The sequence below is a fragment of the Phalacrocorax aristotelis genome, chromosome 1, assembly GCF_949628215.1.
Source record: "Phalacrocorax aristotelis chromosome 1, bGulAri2.1, whole genome shotgun sequence".
NCBI lineage: Eukaryota > Metazoa > Chordata > Aves > Suliformes > Phalacrocoracidae > Phalacrocorax > Phalacrocorax aristotelis.
Window position 1 is genome coordinate 164,541,544 of NC_134276.1, and position 17,375 is coordinate 164,558,918.

The 17,375-nt window shown below is 43.6% G+C and overlaps 1 protein-coding gene across 1 annotated transcript in view; it reads left to right on the plus strand.

Moving 5' to 3' along the window:
• Positions 1-17,375, plus strand: part of GRIN2B (glutamate ionotropic receptor NMDA type subunit 2B) — a 211,265-nt gene that overhangs the window by 175,503 nt on the left and 18,387 nt on the right. The window contains exons 5-9 of the mRNA XM_075079039.1: positions 3,069-3,277; positions 3,591-3,762; positions 4,434-4,587; positions 6,129-6,254; positions 9,204-9,433. Of these exons, the coding sequence (XP_074935140.1) occupies positions 3,069-3,277; positions 3,591-3,762; positions 4,434-4,587; positions 6,129-6,254; positions 9,204-9,433 (891 nt within the window). The remainder of the gene's footprint in view (positions 1-3,068; positions 3,278-3,590; positions 3,763-4,433; positions 4,588-6,128; positions 6,255-9,203; positions 9,434-17,375) is intronic.

Here is a 17,375-nt window from a genome sequence, read left to right on the forward strand (position 1 = left end):
GTGACACTTAATTCTGTTGTGGCTAACGTCTGTCCCCACAGTGAATTGCTCCTTCCCTCTCATGGCAGGTTATCTAGCATACGTTGCATATTTGTATTTTCTTTGTCTTGCTTTGACTCCATCCTCTGAACCTATGGTGTTTCTTATCCTTACTACCCTTGCCCACATGTTGCTTAAGCCCACTCTTTAACTACATCCATACACATTTCACCCTTGCATGCATGAGCATGCAAAGAAGTCTGCCTCCTCTTAATTCACAAAGCTTTTCTTTTCTTATTCGTATCTATACATGTCTGCAGGTATATGGCATGCCTGATTGTTCGGGTTAGCAGTGAAATGTAATATATGCACGTATTTTTGAGACACTCCATACTTAAATTGAAAATTTAGGTAAGAACATTCCCTTACATCCTGTTTTCCCTACTTTTTGGACAATTTAGAATTATTTTATTGGGACAATAAGGAAAGGATATGTGCAACTGTATTTGCAGGTTAGATGCTTCAGCATGCAGGAGGCTGTGGCAAGACTGTCATTGTTATCCTAATTTCATAAGGTTGTCCATGTAGTACAACACTGTGAAACGTGTCTGGCACACAGCCTTATGAACTCCCCTTTCTGTTCCAGAGAACTTCTGGGTAATTACGGGTTGGGTTTGCCTATCTGATCTAATTTATCACTTAGGGGTTTATATCATGCCTATTACTGTGATATCTAAGTGCTGCTGAGATACTGCAAGATGTCTCTTTCATCAACCACTTATTTCTATGATAAGTTAATGTTACTGAGCTGAAGTCTGGGCTGTTCTGTGCAGCATCTTAATCACTGGTCCCTACTGAGGGATCGTGTGTGCAGTTATTCTGCTTGTCTGGTGGCTTCACTGAACTGGTTTTGGGGATTTGGGCTCAGTTATTTGAGGGCTAAAGATGCACTACAGAAATATCTAGCTCAGATGATGATAAATTGACCTGCTTGGTCAGTGAGTAGGAGGTCAAGGGCTGAGCAGACCCTGGGTGAGCATGTGAGTATATGCTCTTTATTCCCTCTGAAATACACTCTCCACATCCAGGCCTAGATATTAGCATGACTACAGACCATATGCTGCCCTAGACAACACTACCTGTCTTTTGTGGCCAAAAGGGACCACCAGTTCCTGGGGATCCCAGTCTGCCAGCTTTCATCTGCTGCTCAAAGTATATTTAACAATTAAAACAACTCCCCTTTGACCACTTCAGTAACAACAACAACAAAAAAGAACACAAAACAAAACAAAAACAAAGAAAAGGAAAAGAAGAAAAATTGTTGTGTGCCCTGCTTGCTGGTCTGAGCAGTGTGACTCCAGGGATAGCAGGAACATCAGGGGCAAGCTCTCCCTGGCATTTTTTGCCAACTGCTGGTCATAAGCACCCTTGGGAAGGTAAGATCAGCTGCCTGGCCACTTCACCCCCTTCTTAAAGAACCTACTGCCTTGCCCTCACTGGGGTGCTGTGTTCATGCTGCAGGGATGGATGGGGAGGCTGCTCTTTCTGGGTGATTTCTCCTGCCTTTCTTCTCCCTCCACAAGCCCCCAGAGTGGATTTTTCTTTCATGTCCAGATGAAGCATTTGTTTGTTTGTTTTCAAGGTGACAAGTGTTTTATGTGAATTCTAGCTGCTCTCAAATGCCAAACCCCAGCTGGGCTTTGAGTTTCACAGAATAACCGCTGACACCTAATGAGGCTGTAATAAGTGCTTCTCCCTCCTGTCCTGTCATTTAAATAAATAAATGACTGAAATTTGGGGGTGGTGGGAGGTGGTGTTGGATTGCAGTGGAATGAAGCTTTTCTGTTTACCCACCAAGCGGGTACATGGCTAAGAGCAGTCATGCAAGCTTCCCACACACCCACGCTGCCTCTGCCACCAAGTCAACGTGTCTCAGCCCTGGCCTGGAGGGCTTTCTTTGAGGATCATGCAGGAAAGTTCCTTCTAAAGCCCAGTTAGTTTCTTGCCCTCTCAGCTTCAGCTGCCAGCCAAGGTGCTAATTAGTGTCAACTGGGATGGGGGAAATTGAAAACAAAGGTGAGACTTTGATAGTTGAAAGTGTAGTAGATGTTCAGGGTTTTTTTTTTTCCTGGAATTTTTGCAAGGAACGGTCTCTTTTCTGGCCACTGAAGATATGTTCTCTGTTTGCTTAAGAAATGGAAAATGAAAAGATATAAAATTGCAATATATCCTTATGGAAAAATAGCAACATTAAAAAATCATAGACGCTCATTGTTTTTATTTTTCATGTGTCAGAAACACAGAACAATTCCTTGTTTCCAGCTAGGGTATGTGAAAGGACAAAAGCAGGTGTTTCAGTAAGCCTTTAGCAGGGTATAGTGAGAACTACTGTTAGCAGGTACCTCTATGTTCTTCTCCTGTGAAGACACTCCTGAAAATGCAGAACATCTCCCTTTTCAGTTGCTGGTCTCTTGGAAGAACTCAGTCCTGACTGACTAGGAATGGGCAATCTTTTTCTGGAAGAAGGAGTTATATGCTGACAAAATCAACTTCAGTTAAAATGAATTATATATTTGATGAATTGCACTGAAAACAAAAGAAGACAAAATTTTGAAAAAATAAAGAAGTTCTGACTTTTTCACGTGAAGTACTTCAATTTTTCTGTTTCACAATGACATTTTATTTCAGCATTTGTATATACTTCTCTTTTTTTAGCAGGAAACAAGCCCATTTTTATTGTGGCTAGTAGGCTGAAGTCAGCATTTCAAGACAGTCTCTGTTGCTGTTGTTTGTCTGAGAAAGTTGAAAGACATTATGTCTGTTTGACCATGGTGATGGTACCTCTCTGGTCATCCACTCACTGTCCCTGAGGGTAAGACCATCAGAGAGATGAGACAACTCAAACATCTTTCTTGTTCTCCACCATGGTTTGAACCCACTTACTCGGAGCCAGAAATGTCCTCATCTTACATGAGCCACGAGCCTGGGTACTCCAGAGTGGTTCTCCTGCCCAGGTCTGTGGGAGATGTGGTTGATGTAGAGGGTTGGGGCAGCTAGACGTCTATCTTCTGTGGTTTGTGTCTCCACAGGTGGGGAAATGGAAGGAAAAAAAGTTGCAGATGAAGTATTACGTGTGGCCCCGCTTTGAGCTGTATCCTGACTCTGAGGAACGTGAGGATGATCACCTGAGTATCGTGACCTTGGAAGAGGCACCATTCGTCATTGTGGAGAATGTGGACCCCCTAAGTGGCACCTGCATGAGGAACACGGTCCCTTGCCAAAAACGCATAGTGACTGAGTATGCACCCCTAGGTTTTTCTCCTCCTATTGGGCTGTCCCTTCTTAGCAGATTATAGACAGTCTGTTGGGCCAATACCATCATACCCTGATAATAATTTTTAGAAAAGTCACCTCTGTTTGCTCAGCCTGCCTTGTGTCCATTCATGACTGGCCCCATTGGGCAAATCATTGTAGTGTGTCCCTTCACCCTCCAGTACAGATAGCACAAGATAAATTCTCCACATCTGGGAGGGGGAGTGCATACTGACAACAGAAGGGAATTAAGGGAGATTTCCCGAGTCTTTTAACCCATTATTGTTGTGATGGTTCAGGAACAAAACTGATGAGGAGCCAGATTACATGAAGAAATGTTGCAAGGGGTTCTGCATTGACATCCTCAAGAAAATCTCAAAGTCTGTCAAGTTCACCTATGACCTCTACTTGGTGACTAATGGCAAGCATGGGAAAAAGATCAATGGGACATGGAATGGAATGATTGGAGAGGTCAGTAGCAAAGGGGGGGCATGGCAGGCTTTATCCCTGGGCTGGGTGGCATAGGTGAAGTCTGGTCTCCCGTCATTATTGGATCCCTTTCTGGGGAAGGGACAGAGGTGCCTCTATAGAAATGATTGGCCTGGATCCTTTCTGGGCACTGGGTGAATTAATCTGCTCTGACACTCTGACCATGACTACCTTTCCTGCTTGATGATTAATTATTATTCTCTGTAGTGTCACAAATTTGGCTGTCACAGTCAAAGAAGGAGGGTAATATCCATGCACCAGAGAGGCTGCAATCTAGATTATGCTTAGATCATATATAAGGTACATTAAGAATGAAATAAGACTTTGCAGTGTTAGGAGGAGGAGAAAGCAAGGACAGAAAAATGAGATAAGACATCTTCTCAGTGGATGATGTGTTTATCCTAAGACCTATGTGGATTTATTTTTTATACACATACCAGCTTTGAGGGGAAGATTAATGTCTAAAGATTTCCTGAAAGAAGAATGTGTCCTGATGAAAGATTATAAAGGAGAGATGATAGGAACAATACAGGGAATGGGATTACAGGAGTAAAAGTATGATGTAGGAAGGCAGAAAGTTGAGAAGGGGATTGGCTGTGGTGCTTGAGAGGTGCCTTGGGTCTGTGCGTGATCTCTTCCTTTCCTTCCTCTAGGTTGTCACCAAACGGGCCTATATGGCTGTGGGATCCCTCACCATTAATGAGGAGCGTTCAGAAGTGGTCGATTTCTCTGTGCCCTTCATTGAGACGGGAATCAGTGTCATGGTGTCACGTAGCAATGGAACTGTCTCACCTTCTGCCTTCTTAGGTATCATTTTTATCTAAAATTAAAACTTCACCCAGTGTTCATAAAAAATTAGGTGAAGGTTGTTTGTGATTCTTAGCCTGAAAGTCTCTTTTGGGGAGTACCTGAGGGATAGGTATATAAAAATAAACTGTGATGCTTTAGTTCTAAATCCCAAGCAAGCAAAATCCAGGCAAATTCGAACAGGCACTGCCTAGGAGTTCCAAGGCATTTCTCGGCAATTGTATGCCTAATCCCAGCAAAGAATGGGCTCACTCAGAGCTGTCACCTACTCTGCAGCTCGTGGTTTCTCAGTGACTCAACTAATAGCACGTTCAAAGAGTGTAAGCCAGAAGAAAATTGATTCAAGCCTTATAGCTGGTATGCCATAGTAGTTAGTGATAAAAATTAGCAATAAATTGTTGCAATTTGAGGGACATTATTTGTAAAGAAGGTATTAACTTGACCCTCCCTTGACAGAGCAACTGGTAGAAGTTAGAGATCTCATAGAGCTTTTCAAGAAGAGCTGAGCCATCTGTTCTGTGTTGACAGTGTCATCCAATAAAGTGATTTCTGCTGTCCTTTGGTGGTGGAGGGTGATCAGAGCATGCAGAAATGATACTGCATTTCCCCAAGACATCCATGCCTTCCTAGAGTCTACTATTGGGCTTTATAAAATGCTTTATGATGCATCAAACACAGTATATGTGTTATATAATTACTGTCAATCTCTGCCAGCATCCTGAGAACATTTACAAACAGAAACAACTTTATATGAGTAAAGAAATTTTTCCAAACCACTCTAAGTACGAGTTTCATGACTACTCACTCTTCAGGAGTTTTTGCCTTTAGCCAAGCCCACCAATATTGCTGGGCTATGTAAAAGAAATGATAAAGTTAACTCCAAAATTTTAAATTGCAATTTAACATTATTTGTTATAGTCTAGAGAAAAGTTCTAAGTTTCTTTGATCTGATTCAGACTCATCTTTATCTGTTCAGGCTTGGACAAGGAGAAAACCTAGGAGAGATTAAACACTTGTGGAATATGAACACTAACATTTCTAGAATGAGCCAGTGTTCCCATTGCTACAGGAATGGAATAGCTGAAAAACTACTATCATTATGGCTGAACCTCAGAAATTTGGAGATGCTCTTTGGCTCAATAGTATCTTGAAAGTTGGATGCTTATCTGAAACTCTGCCAGTTCTGTTTGATTTTCCTCACTCTCTCCAGATGGTGCTGGAGGACTTCCTGGGAACAATCTTTTATCAATGCATTTTATTTTATCAATGCATGCAACAATGGCTGCTTGTAGGTCCAGATGGAGCCATGTGTCACAAAAGTAACAGTAAGAAGGAATGCAGTCATTATAGAGACGGAAACTACACTTCTCCCAATTCAAGAAGTTTTCCAAACCTGGGTCAAAGGCTTTGTTGTAACTTCTGTTTTTCCCTAGCCCAGTTTGCCCCACACTCTCATTGGGGTGCTCTGGAGAGCAAAGGAGGTGAGGGAGGGGTGAGGTGTTGTATCAGGTCTTTCACCATGGTTTTCTCTTTCTCTCCAGAGCCTTTCAGTGCTGACGTATGGGTGATGATGTTTGTGATGCTGCTTATCATCTCTGCGGTGGCTGTCTTCGTCTTTGAGTACTTCAGCCCTGTGGGCTATAATCGGTGCCTTGCTGATGGCAGAGGTAAGGGGAGTCCCTCCTTGCCATGATCCTCTCTCACTTCCAGTACCTGCTTCTTTGTTGGGGCATTTCCTTTGCCTTGAACATGCTACGGATCTAGCCCACCCTGAGCTGTGCATTTAGACTAAAGAGGGCAGGGATGGAAGTGGAAAAAAGGCTCTGAAGAGAGCAGATGCGTATAATGGATAATTTGCTTGGCTCAGGCGATGGAGCTATATTGCCTTTCATCTCTAAAGAATGCACCAGCTCCAACTCATTTCTCATTGAGGGGAAATGGGTCCTGGTAGCTGGTGCTGGCAGTGCCTATGCTGCTGTGCTCTCTGAGGCAATCAGAGGGCTCAGTGCTGTCAATTCATCCTTCAGTGCCACGTTGCCCTGGAGAGCAAGTTGCTCTGCTGGCCCCCCAGCATAGTGCTATGTCCTCCAGACTCCACATTTTTCACCTGGGCATGTGCGTCCCCTACTTGGCTCTCTGGCTTTCTAAGGCCAACTGAGAAAGCGAGAAGCTCACTTTCTTAAGAGTAGGTGATGGATTATTTTGCAAGGGCAACAGGAATGATTGATATCTGTGGTTCTGATCTTCAGAAGACAGCCTGATGAGTTAAAGAGAGGATGGACAGACAGCCTTTTTTGCCTTATTGGCATGAAGACAATTAGCAAGTTGAGCCTTCTGTCAGCTCTATATCTTCACCCCCTGATGAATCAGGCCTTCAAATCCTCCTAGGCTTCTTGGTCTTTTCAGAATAGTGGAAGAGAGACAGTTATTGGAAAATGCACTCAGTTGCTCCCAAATCTAGTGCTCTGAGTGAACTTAAGCCACCAAATTAGAAAGGAGTGAAAAAAAAATGTTAATGAGAATGAAGGCAGAACCACGTACATGGGGAAGTGTAGAACTTCTCTCTCAACATGGAGCTGTGGAGGGCCTTTGTGGCAACTGATCATAAACACATGGATCTTTGGACACAAGTAAATACTATTCAACCTGTGAGTCTCGTGAGACGTATTAACACAGATGTGGAAGTGGAAGCAGTTCTTAGTACAGGTGTGCAGTTGTACAGTTAAGTTAGCTGAACTGCAGCTGCAAGTATCAATATTTCTGAGTACTCATGAACAGTACTACATGATCAGGCAGATATTATCCCTGACAGATGTAACTTGAGGATGTAGAAATCAGCTGCAGAGACTACAATGCTTGTTTGCTAATGAATGCTCTGGCTAACATTACTTTGACTGCATTCAGACTAGTCTGTGTCAGTATACCCCTGCCTCCCACACCTGCATTTTCTGTTTACAGACACCAGGATTTTCTCTCCAGGATCAGGTGGGCGTGCCCTGATCTATCCCCTAAATGATGTTGGGTTGTTGTTGGGGCACTTAAAGTTGGAGAGCTTAGAAGGATTCCGGGTCCCTGGTTTGGATTGGAGGTTCACATTGCTCGGTTTGTGGCTGACAAAGTAACTGTGAAAGCATGTGGGATGATCAGTGGAGAGGGGAAGGCTTTAGGGGGAAACGTCTCAAGATTTCCTTACACCTTACAGTTCCCACTGATGTTTTTCAGGCATTACACCTGCATGTCTTAGGGCTCATTAGATAGAGAGGGATATAAAGCTACCACTCCTGCACGTAAAAAGAAAAGGACTGCCAAACCATGTTTCTTATAACAACTTTGTCTCCCTGGCATCTAAAGGCTCCAGTTTTGCCAGATGATGATTCTGCTTTGAACTTGGTGTGCAGTTCCCAGGGTGCAAAATGAGTCCCTTGCACCTTTCAGTTTTATTTGAATAACACAGTGTTTTCAAGAACATCTATGCTATTCCATGCTCAGGGGCTTAAGGTGTCAAAACTTTCCTCCCTTTTGTTCCTTTACTGGAGCCAACCTTAACGACAGGCAGCAGCACTAGGCACCAGTCAGCCTACCCAAAGGAGGAGATAAAACATGGGATGCTAACCCAAAAGGTTGCAGAGCCAGGTTGTCACCACTGGGAAAGTGACAGACCCTTGAACTGTGCCACAGGGTTGTCATCCTAAGAGGGACTTCTCGGTGTCTGAAGCAGGATCCTTGGAGTAATTGCATCTGCAGTCTTCCTGACAGCTCCTCTTGTGCTTAAGTTGAGCAAATTTTGATTTGGATTCCCGCTAATGGAACCACCATATGCTGGGGATCTGAGACTGCTGGGAGACCAGCAACATTTCACAAGTTTTCAGACCTTCATGAGGACACATGGCTTTTGGGATATGAGTGATCTTCCACACTGAAAAGTGAATAAGGGGGAAATAGTAGCTTTAAAACATTGGATCTGCTCCTGGACTGTCTAAGGCAGAACTGCTGATTTTCCTGAGATAGACCAGAGTATATGTCACTGTTATGTCCCTTAGTAACAGAACATGGGAAGAGGGAGCTGTGTTCTTCTCTGGCTTGTGTGTCTTCAACAGACTGGGTAATGAAACCCTCTTGCAGAGGTATTTGTAGAGCCCTGTTATTTCAGATGATGCTCTTCCTTGCACCTGTACAAGTACAGTGAAGGCCACGTTTTGCACAGGTGTATGCTGGGAGTTCAAGGACAACATCACTGTTGAATAGTTAGCAACAAGGATAGAGTTTTTCTGAGCAAACTATTTCTGGTGACAACACTTGATCTGAAATGGAATGTTTGGTCTTTTAGATACTCCAGTCAGACACAAAAAAAAGCCCTTGTATAAGGCTTTAGCGGAAATCTTTGAGACAGAATAAATATGGAAGCCTGAGGACATTTTAGAAAAATCATTTTTCAGCATTACACTTTGCTGGGATATGGTGTCATGAACACTGGGGAGCGCAGCTGTGGACGTTCATCTCACATGTGTGAACAGATGCTGCTCTTAACTCTGAAGTCAAGATGCATATGTGAATAGAAATGCAGACCACTTACTCTAAGATGCTGACTGTGAAATCATGTTTCTCAATCACTCTAGAGCCAGGAGGTCCCTCTTTCACCATTGGCAAAGCTATCTGGTTGCTGTGGGGGCTGGTGTTCAACAACTCTGTGCCAGTGCAGAATCCCAAGGGTACCACTAGCAAGATCATGGTTTCAGTGTGGGCCTTCTTCGCTGTCATCTTTCTGGCTAGCTACACTGCCAACCTGGCTGCCTTCATGATCCAAGAGGAATACGTGGACCAGGTGTCTGGCTTGAGCGACAAAAAGGTAATGGATCCACCAAACCCCCAAAGCAGCGTTTTCAAGAGAAAAGGCTGCTTTACCTTCTCTTCTTTGCTTTTAATGGGAAAGTGTTCAGCTTTTTTCAGAGTCACATCATAGCTTTAGTCCCTCGTTTAAATAACACAACTGCTCTTCATTGGTATTCAGTGCATTTTTACATGTTTTAAGCACTTCAGAAATGAATTAGAAACAGAGCTGAACTGTGCTTGCTTGCATGATCCCAAACCACACCTTGAATGTCAGCAAGAAATGAATTAATGGAGCTTTGGAGATGCTGTGTATAATGGCGGTAACTTGGTTTTTTCAGGATGAAATAATTTGTCTGTGAGGAAACACTAGCCATTAGGCTAGCAGATATGATCTGTTAGTTTATTCTGGGGACAAATTTTGCCCATGGGAGTAAATCAGTGCAGCTTTGATGATTTACTATTGCTTGCATTTGAAGTTATACTGTCACTTTTCAAGGCCTGTGAAAGCTTAGCACAAGAAATCATTTCCTGTTCAGTGTGTTTCACTGCCTTGTTTACATGCACTGCATTTTGTCCTCACAGAGCATTTGCTTTTGCTGGCTCTGCACACTGAGGATTTTGAGGGGATTGCTCATGCATGCAGGGTAGCACTCTTTGGTTCATGAGGGTCTGAAGCATTGCACACTGCTTTATTTTTGTTTTGTGGCGAGGTTACTCACAAGAAATTGAATGTTGTGAGGCTCGATTGCCCATTCTGAATTTGTTACTCAACCACTGAGGCTGCTTAAGGGGTCATGCCATTGTAGGGCAACCAAACAGCAATAGGTCGCACACACTGCTATCAGGGATAGCAGCAAGAAGAGGACTGCAAGTGTTGGTTTGCTACTGCCAGACTGGTTATAGTTACTGTCTTTCATGTTTCCCATGATAGTCTAGAAATAAATCGTGGCCAGCCCCACTGTGTATACAGTGTCCTGTGCAACAGGCTGGAAATTCTGTGGTGGATTAATTTTTAAGAGGTTTTTTTTCCCTTTTGTTGTTTTTTTCCTGAAATTATGTATGACACAGAATAATACAATCCATGAAGAAGTGCTCCTGTTATTTTTTTTAATTTCAACCTTGATATGTTTCATGCTGTCTCCACATTTGCATTGTGCTGTGTTGAGGAGGGGGTGGTGGGGAGGATGCTTTTCTGCCAGGTGGAGGTTGCTGAGGAGACTCCTTAGAAGCTGTGGACTCCCTCAGACTGAAAGACACTGCTCAAAACCAGCCAGCCCTATCAGCGTTAACATTAGTTTGTCATCATTAGGTTTTCAACTGTCTGAGCTAAATGGGATAGTTCATACCTGTGATCTATTGTTTCAGGCTGTGCCTAGGCTCATGGAGAGAGACACGCTTTCATTCTCATGTTTTTCAAGATATTCTTCATACCTGCAGAGATATGTGCATGAAATATCAATTGAAAGCAGTAATTCCTGGAGCTTCACAGAGCCTTTGGATACAGGTCTCTGGGTGTATTTTAGTCAATTTCATTTTAGGGCTGTCTGTGTGTATTTGATTGAGGTCATTTTCTTCTCCTTTTCTTTGCCAACATACCTGCAGTTGCTTTTGCTATCCTAAAGCACATATGCTTTGTTTCTTGGGGAAGAGAAAGGCTACAATGCATAGTCAGATTGTCGTGGTATGCCTCAAACACAGCTCCTGGTGCAAACGCAACATTTGGATAAAATTGTGATGTGCCAGAGCGTCTGGAATCAGATGAAAATTGGCTGATAAAAACTGAAGGCCAACTGCTGTCTCTGGAGAATAAAGACAGGTGGGAATACCTCCATCCAAAAGGTGTGAGTGCATGAGCTTGATCTACTGGGCTCATCGATTTCCACTCTCCAGATGTACAGAGAGCCTACAGAATTTGAGAGCGCCATCCAGGCATCTGTCGTGCTGCTTCAAGATGCCTGGGTTTGGGAGCAATTCAGTCTTCTGAATCTCCTCTTTTCCCTCTTCTAAAGCCTGCATACTGCTTGCAATTCACTCATCCCTGTCAATGCACTGCTTGGCCAGGATGCAGGGTGCGGCCACATGCAGGAGAGATGGAGGTGGGCTGTTCCTTCCTTTTCCTGCCTCCTTAAATTAGCTGGATCAGACTTTCAAAGGATGTGGTCACTGACCAATTCCAGGTGGCTTCCAGTCTCTTTTATCTCCAATGTGTGATCTGGTGTCCACAACAGAAGTGAGGTAGATCAACCTCCTGGCCTGCTACATCAGCTGGCAAGGGCAGCTGTGTCCAGCACAAGGAGTCAGTGGAGGATGTAATCCAAGCCGACAGGCAAAGGGCTAGTTATTTTAAGGGATATTGTTTCTGCTTGCCTAGACCCAGATCTGCTTGCAAACGTCTTTGTAGCATGGCACTACCTAGGGAATGTGTCCCACTGGCACTGTACAGCAGCCAAAATACCATATGCACTCACAAAATCCGTTACCGTGCCTGGCTGGGGAATGCTTGTCAAGGTCAGGCTGGCTACACCCTGCAACAGCCACCCTGAGGGTCTCCTTGGGCCCTCTTCCTTGAGCCTTGCCTGGGAAGAGCTGCTTTGAGAGGTGTCTATGGCTGCCAACCTGCCAATTCCCCAGAAAAGTGGGCTGAAACACCCCAGCTAAGGACTTGGACGGTGTCTTGGCTATGCCCCAGCATTTACTTCCTAACGACATGCAAGACAGTGACTAACGTCATGTCCCTGCTCTGCTGTGTCGATGCTTGAGCAGGCCTGTCTGAGCTGGTCTGGAACAGATACCTTTGTGCCAGGGTAGTACATTGGACTGAGGGTGGCTGGAGGCTCCCTGTACTGAGCTTAGTGACCTCTGCCACTCTCTGGCCCAGGTGATGCTCACTCTGCTGAGTGCCACCCCTTCGTGCTCATCTGCCCCAAAACTGGTGCCAGAGCTCACCCAGGAACCCACCTCACAGTGGGTGTCAATTCCCCAGTGTTAACCCTTGCAGCTGCTAAATCATGCATCAAGCGGCAGCTCTTAACACTGGTGCAGCCGTGGGCAGTTTGAGGGAGGATAAACCTGCTGCTCACTGGGAGCAGCACTAGTCCCTTGCATCCTGCAGGCGAAGAGCTGTGCTGACAGCATCCCCCTTCCAGCTCTCTGTGCTTGTGGCATGCTGAACCGCTGTGCTCCTGCACAGATGCCAAGCCAGCACCCACTGCCTCTGCTGGCCCACCTTGTTCAATGGAGCCAGCTGGATGTGGTCCTGGCAGGGGCAGAGCCATGCTGGCTGGGTCAGGATCCTGGCCGGAGCTGTGCCCTTCAGTGGCAGTGACAGTGAGCCCAGACAGAGCATCCTTGCGTGTGCTGCTGGGCTGCAGCTGTCTGGGGTCCATGTGGGGGGCTGCTATGGCCTCGACCCCCTATGAAAGCCCTGCTGGTAAGACAGCCTGTCAGAGAATACTGCAGTCAGCTCCCGGGTCTGGATTTCATCTGACTGTAATCAGGAGGTATAACCCAATTTCCAATAACGGGAGAGCTTCAGACACATTAGAGAAACAAGTGCCTGCGGTATTTCAGCCTAACGAAGGCAATAAATAAAGGAAAGATTATATAAAATGAACTAATGTGTGAAATAATCTAATAGCTATACATAATTTCCATTCATATACAGTAGTAATAGAATAAAAGCAAATGTGGACAGCCAGCAGGGCGTTTAAATAAAATAATTTAGAATGCAGTAGGTTAATAATAATAATAATAAAATAGTATCCATGCCTATAAATTAGTTGGAAATGCCAAAGAAGCTAATAAAGTATCAAAACGGTAATTTTGTAATTGACTTAAAAGGGAGAGAAATGGATTTCTGCATGCCTGCAAATTAATATAGATTGCTGAAATTTCACACGTATTTGACTTATTTGCTTTTTAAGATGTAAATGAAATGTTGAGACAAAGGTCCTGTTTCTATGCATAGGTCAGCTATTTTTTTCAACAGATATTCTCTTTTTTTCAAAAAAATTAAGTTTGAGAGTGAAAACTGGCCAATATTTTTACTGAAAGAAAATCTGAGGTGAGCATAAGAAGGCAGAGGGAAATTCTGATATTTGCCAAAGTAGCTCATTTCAGCATACAAAATACTTTGTTTGATATTTCTGACGTATTTTTGACTTGTCATTTTCTAAAGGCACTACTCATAAAATTGACCTACATTTTAAAAAAAAAGGAAAATAAAGATTTTTTCTGTAACAAAGGAAAGGGACAGAAGGACATAATTGGAAGACAAAACAACACACATTATTCTGAGGTGAATGAAACATTTCAGGTTGATACAAAGCAAAAAGTCTCTCTGGAAGACCTGCGAAAAAAGGATCTGCTGTATTTCTGCAATAATAGATGCTTGGCCGTGAAACTGAAAAATGAATTATTTCCCACATTGTACTCTGCGGCACATTAAATCTAAATTATACAAGGATCCCAGATAGGCAGAACACTTAAGCATGTGCTTAACTTTGCGCTCATGAGTGCTGACATTAAAGTCAATGGGCTATTATTCACATGATTGAAGTTAAATGCTTTTCTGAGCTTGCAGCTTTTGTACAACAAGTAACTGTTCTGAAGAACTCTAGGAAAAACACAGAGCGGGTATGTCTGCGGGTATGATTCCAAGGGGACAAAAAGTGGGGCTCAGTCTTGTACCTTGTAAGGTCTGTAAGGGGAAGATTGTCTAATCGGATGGCTTGGAGGCAGTACAAATCTTCCACAGGGTTGCACATTTACTATCAACAGACATTTGGGGTACTTTCACATATTTCTGCACAATACAAAGGAATTTTTATGTGGCGGTGTCCAAAGCAGAAAATACGCAGTCCTTTCAAGAGCAGTATGATTTTTATTGTCAGGAGACCTTTGTGGAGTTATGAGTTAGACAGAAGTAAGACCAAGCCACTTCCAACTCTGTCTTCTTGTGATAAATCAGAACCTTTTTAAAAATGTGTAGAGTCCGATGCACTTTACTTGACAAAAAAAACCCAAAACAAAACAAAACAAAAAAAAAAGATGAAGTCTCCAAACCCCCAAACCTTGCATTGTGGGGTAGAGCTGAAGTTCTTTCCACAGTGCTTCTCTGGGGGGACATCTTCCTGTAAATAAGTTGAACTGTGTTCAGGCTTTTGCTTAAGTATGACCTTTATATATAACGTTAGTGGCACTGACTAGTGCTTAATATAACAAACATTGGTTCATAGTGAAGTGTAGAAAATCTCAGAGCTCTGATAGTCTGAAATCTTATGCCTTAAAATCTGATGATTTCTCTGCACCTCTTTGTAAATCATCAGTTAGTATAATATGAGCTATTTACAAATACTATATAGTGCAGTATATTTCTGTGTAATTACATATTATGCTGAAGTCTTCATATTAATAAATAGCTATTAAAATAGCTACAGCATATCATATATTAGTAATAGATCTTTCTAACTAGTGACTTAAATTTATTGTGTACATAAATATGATTTCAGAGAATTTTTTACAGTTGTAGATGGGTACATTTACTGTAGATTTAGTCATTCTGCACTCTTTGGATTGTTCCAAGGATCTCAGAAAGCATAAAAATCATGCCAAACCTCTGTGCCTGTGTGCTAAAAAGTGATTCTGTAGTTTTAAAGCTATAAATGTTTAAAGTCAGGGGATTTTCAAGCATGCTTTTTCTCCCCCTGCTTCAGTCCTGCTTTCTTTCTCATTCTCCCTCTTTTTTCAAGCTCAGTGCTGCGTAGTGCCGAGCAGCAAGGAGGCTGCGGTATGCTTTAGCCTTGACTCAGTCTCTCAGGATTCTCTCTTTTCTGTTGATCTGGAGGGATTTAATGGCAGTAAAATCTTGTAATGGGACCCTCCAGGATTAGTGCCAGTTAAAATGCAGTTTAATTGGGAACTTAAGCAGGTAAGATACAAGGGGAGGGGATACTCAGAGTCAGACCATAGGCTTAATTCATCCTTGCTGAAAAGGGAGAAACACAACCCGTTGGGCTCTGCTGGCTGGTGGGAGTTGCTGAATGAGGGATGTCGGCGATGGGGTTGTGTCATGGTCCTTAGCGTGCAGCTTTTGCATTCCTGCTGCCGTGCCGTCCTGGCCTTCCCCAGGCCTTGGCCACCGCTGACTCCTTCTTTTCATCTTCCTTTTAACCAGCTCTTGGAGTTAACCCTTTGGAAGCTCTGGGCGAATTTGGTCACTTCTGTGCTAATTGTTTGGCAGTCTGGAAAAAGCCATCTTTGGAGAGTTACGTAAGGCGGGGAGGGAGAGGGGGAGCAAAGGATTGTCCTGCTTCTCACGTCAGTATAAGTCAGTGGAGAGGGAAGCAATGAATATTTTTATTTATTATTTATATGATGCCATAAATGTACTTGGCACTCTGCAGTCAAATAAAAGACAATGGCCCTGCCACCAGGATTTGGCAGCCTGAGAGATGAGAGCTGGCCTCCTTCATCTGAATGCTCAGGACCGAATTGCTGGTGGGGAGGAGATGGGAGGATGTGACCTACAGGATTAAAAAAAATACAGCAGTTGGTGTGTCTTGTTCCCCCCTCCACCCCTTCATTACTTATGGCTAGTGTCTGTGACATTTGAAGTTATATGTACATACATATACTTGATGAATATTTGGCAGATTGTATCTTCACCTGGTGTAAAGGAGCCCTGCTTCCCCCAGGACTTTGGCTATTCAAGGTTAAATTTCCCCTGAGTCTTGGTGGCCCAGAAGTCTTGCTTCCTTCAGGTGTACCCGCTCCAGTGCTGCAGGACTCAAAAAGTAGTGATACGGCTTTCATTCCCCTGCTGTCGTCCACTTGCAGATAAGATGCAGCTTTCCGCTGAAGGCTAAAGGAAGACATTATCTCCCACCTCTGGAATGGTGTTGGGATGCCCCAGCTGCCCTGCCTTGAGTGCCCTGCTTTTTGCTTTGCCTCCATGCCTGCAGAGGTGCTTAAGATATTTCACTATGTGATGACTAATTTTCTAATTACTTGGATGAAAATTCTGGCCCCAGTGAAGTCTTTGGGAGGTTTGCCAGACTTGTGCAGGGTTTTGCCCTACTGCCCAGTGGTTGGTACCCACATACAAGGTGCTGAAGCAGGCGCGCTATTATTAGTGCTCAGAATACAGGAGGCTTTGATCTGCCTTTCTTAGTGAAAATGGATGAGAAGTGGAATCACTCTTCGACCAAACCACATCACCTGAATTTCTCAGAATGTTTCATAATTTGTTAACCAGCAGTCTCATGTGCAAACAAAGCAGATTTCAAACTCCTCAGTACTCAGCTGCCACCTCTCCTCCCAAGGTCTTTTTCATTAGTTAATTTTCTCTCTCTTAATGAACACTTCCAATGATACTAACATGAGTGTACCAACCAGCATCTTTCTGCCTCACTAATTTCTGTTTTATGCTTGCCTGTGATTATTCAGTAGGTGCCTTTTGCCCTGTTGTGTTTAGCTTCCAAGGAAGCTGACTTCCAGGGGTGGAATACATGGCATGATTTGATGCTAGGATAAAGAGACGCATCCATCCTCCACATACATGCAAGCAAAAGTTAAGTACACTGTGGCTAAGATCCCATAGCTCACTCAGTTGCCACAGATATGATTGTGCTTATCTGATACCACACCTACTAATATTAGGGCTGGGCAAGGAGCTTTCATCTCTCAGTAGTGAAGCACAGTTATTCCACTACAGATGTTATTCTCTGGTCGAGCTTGATAGATACCTAATAGTGTGACTGACTTGGAGCCTATAGTCTGCCAGCTGTGTCCTGAGGAAGTTTTAAAGCCTTAGTGTTACCTTTTGGGTGGAGAAGCTGCACAGAGTCTGCATAATGCTCACACACACACTTGGCAGACACAGAAGACACCTGGTTTGTTGGTGGTGGGTGGTGGACTCTGTCCTCATGTGATGGTCTTATCCTGGAGTGGCCTCAGAG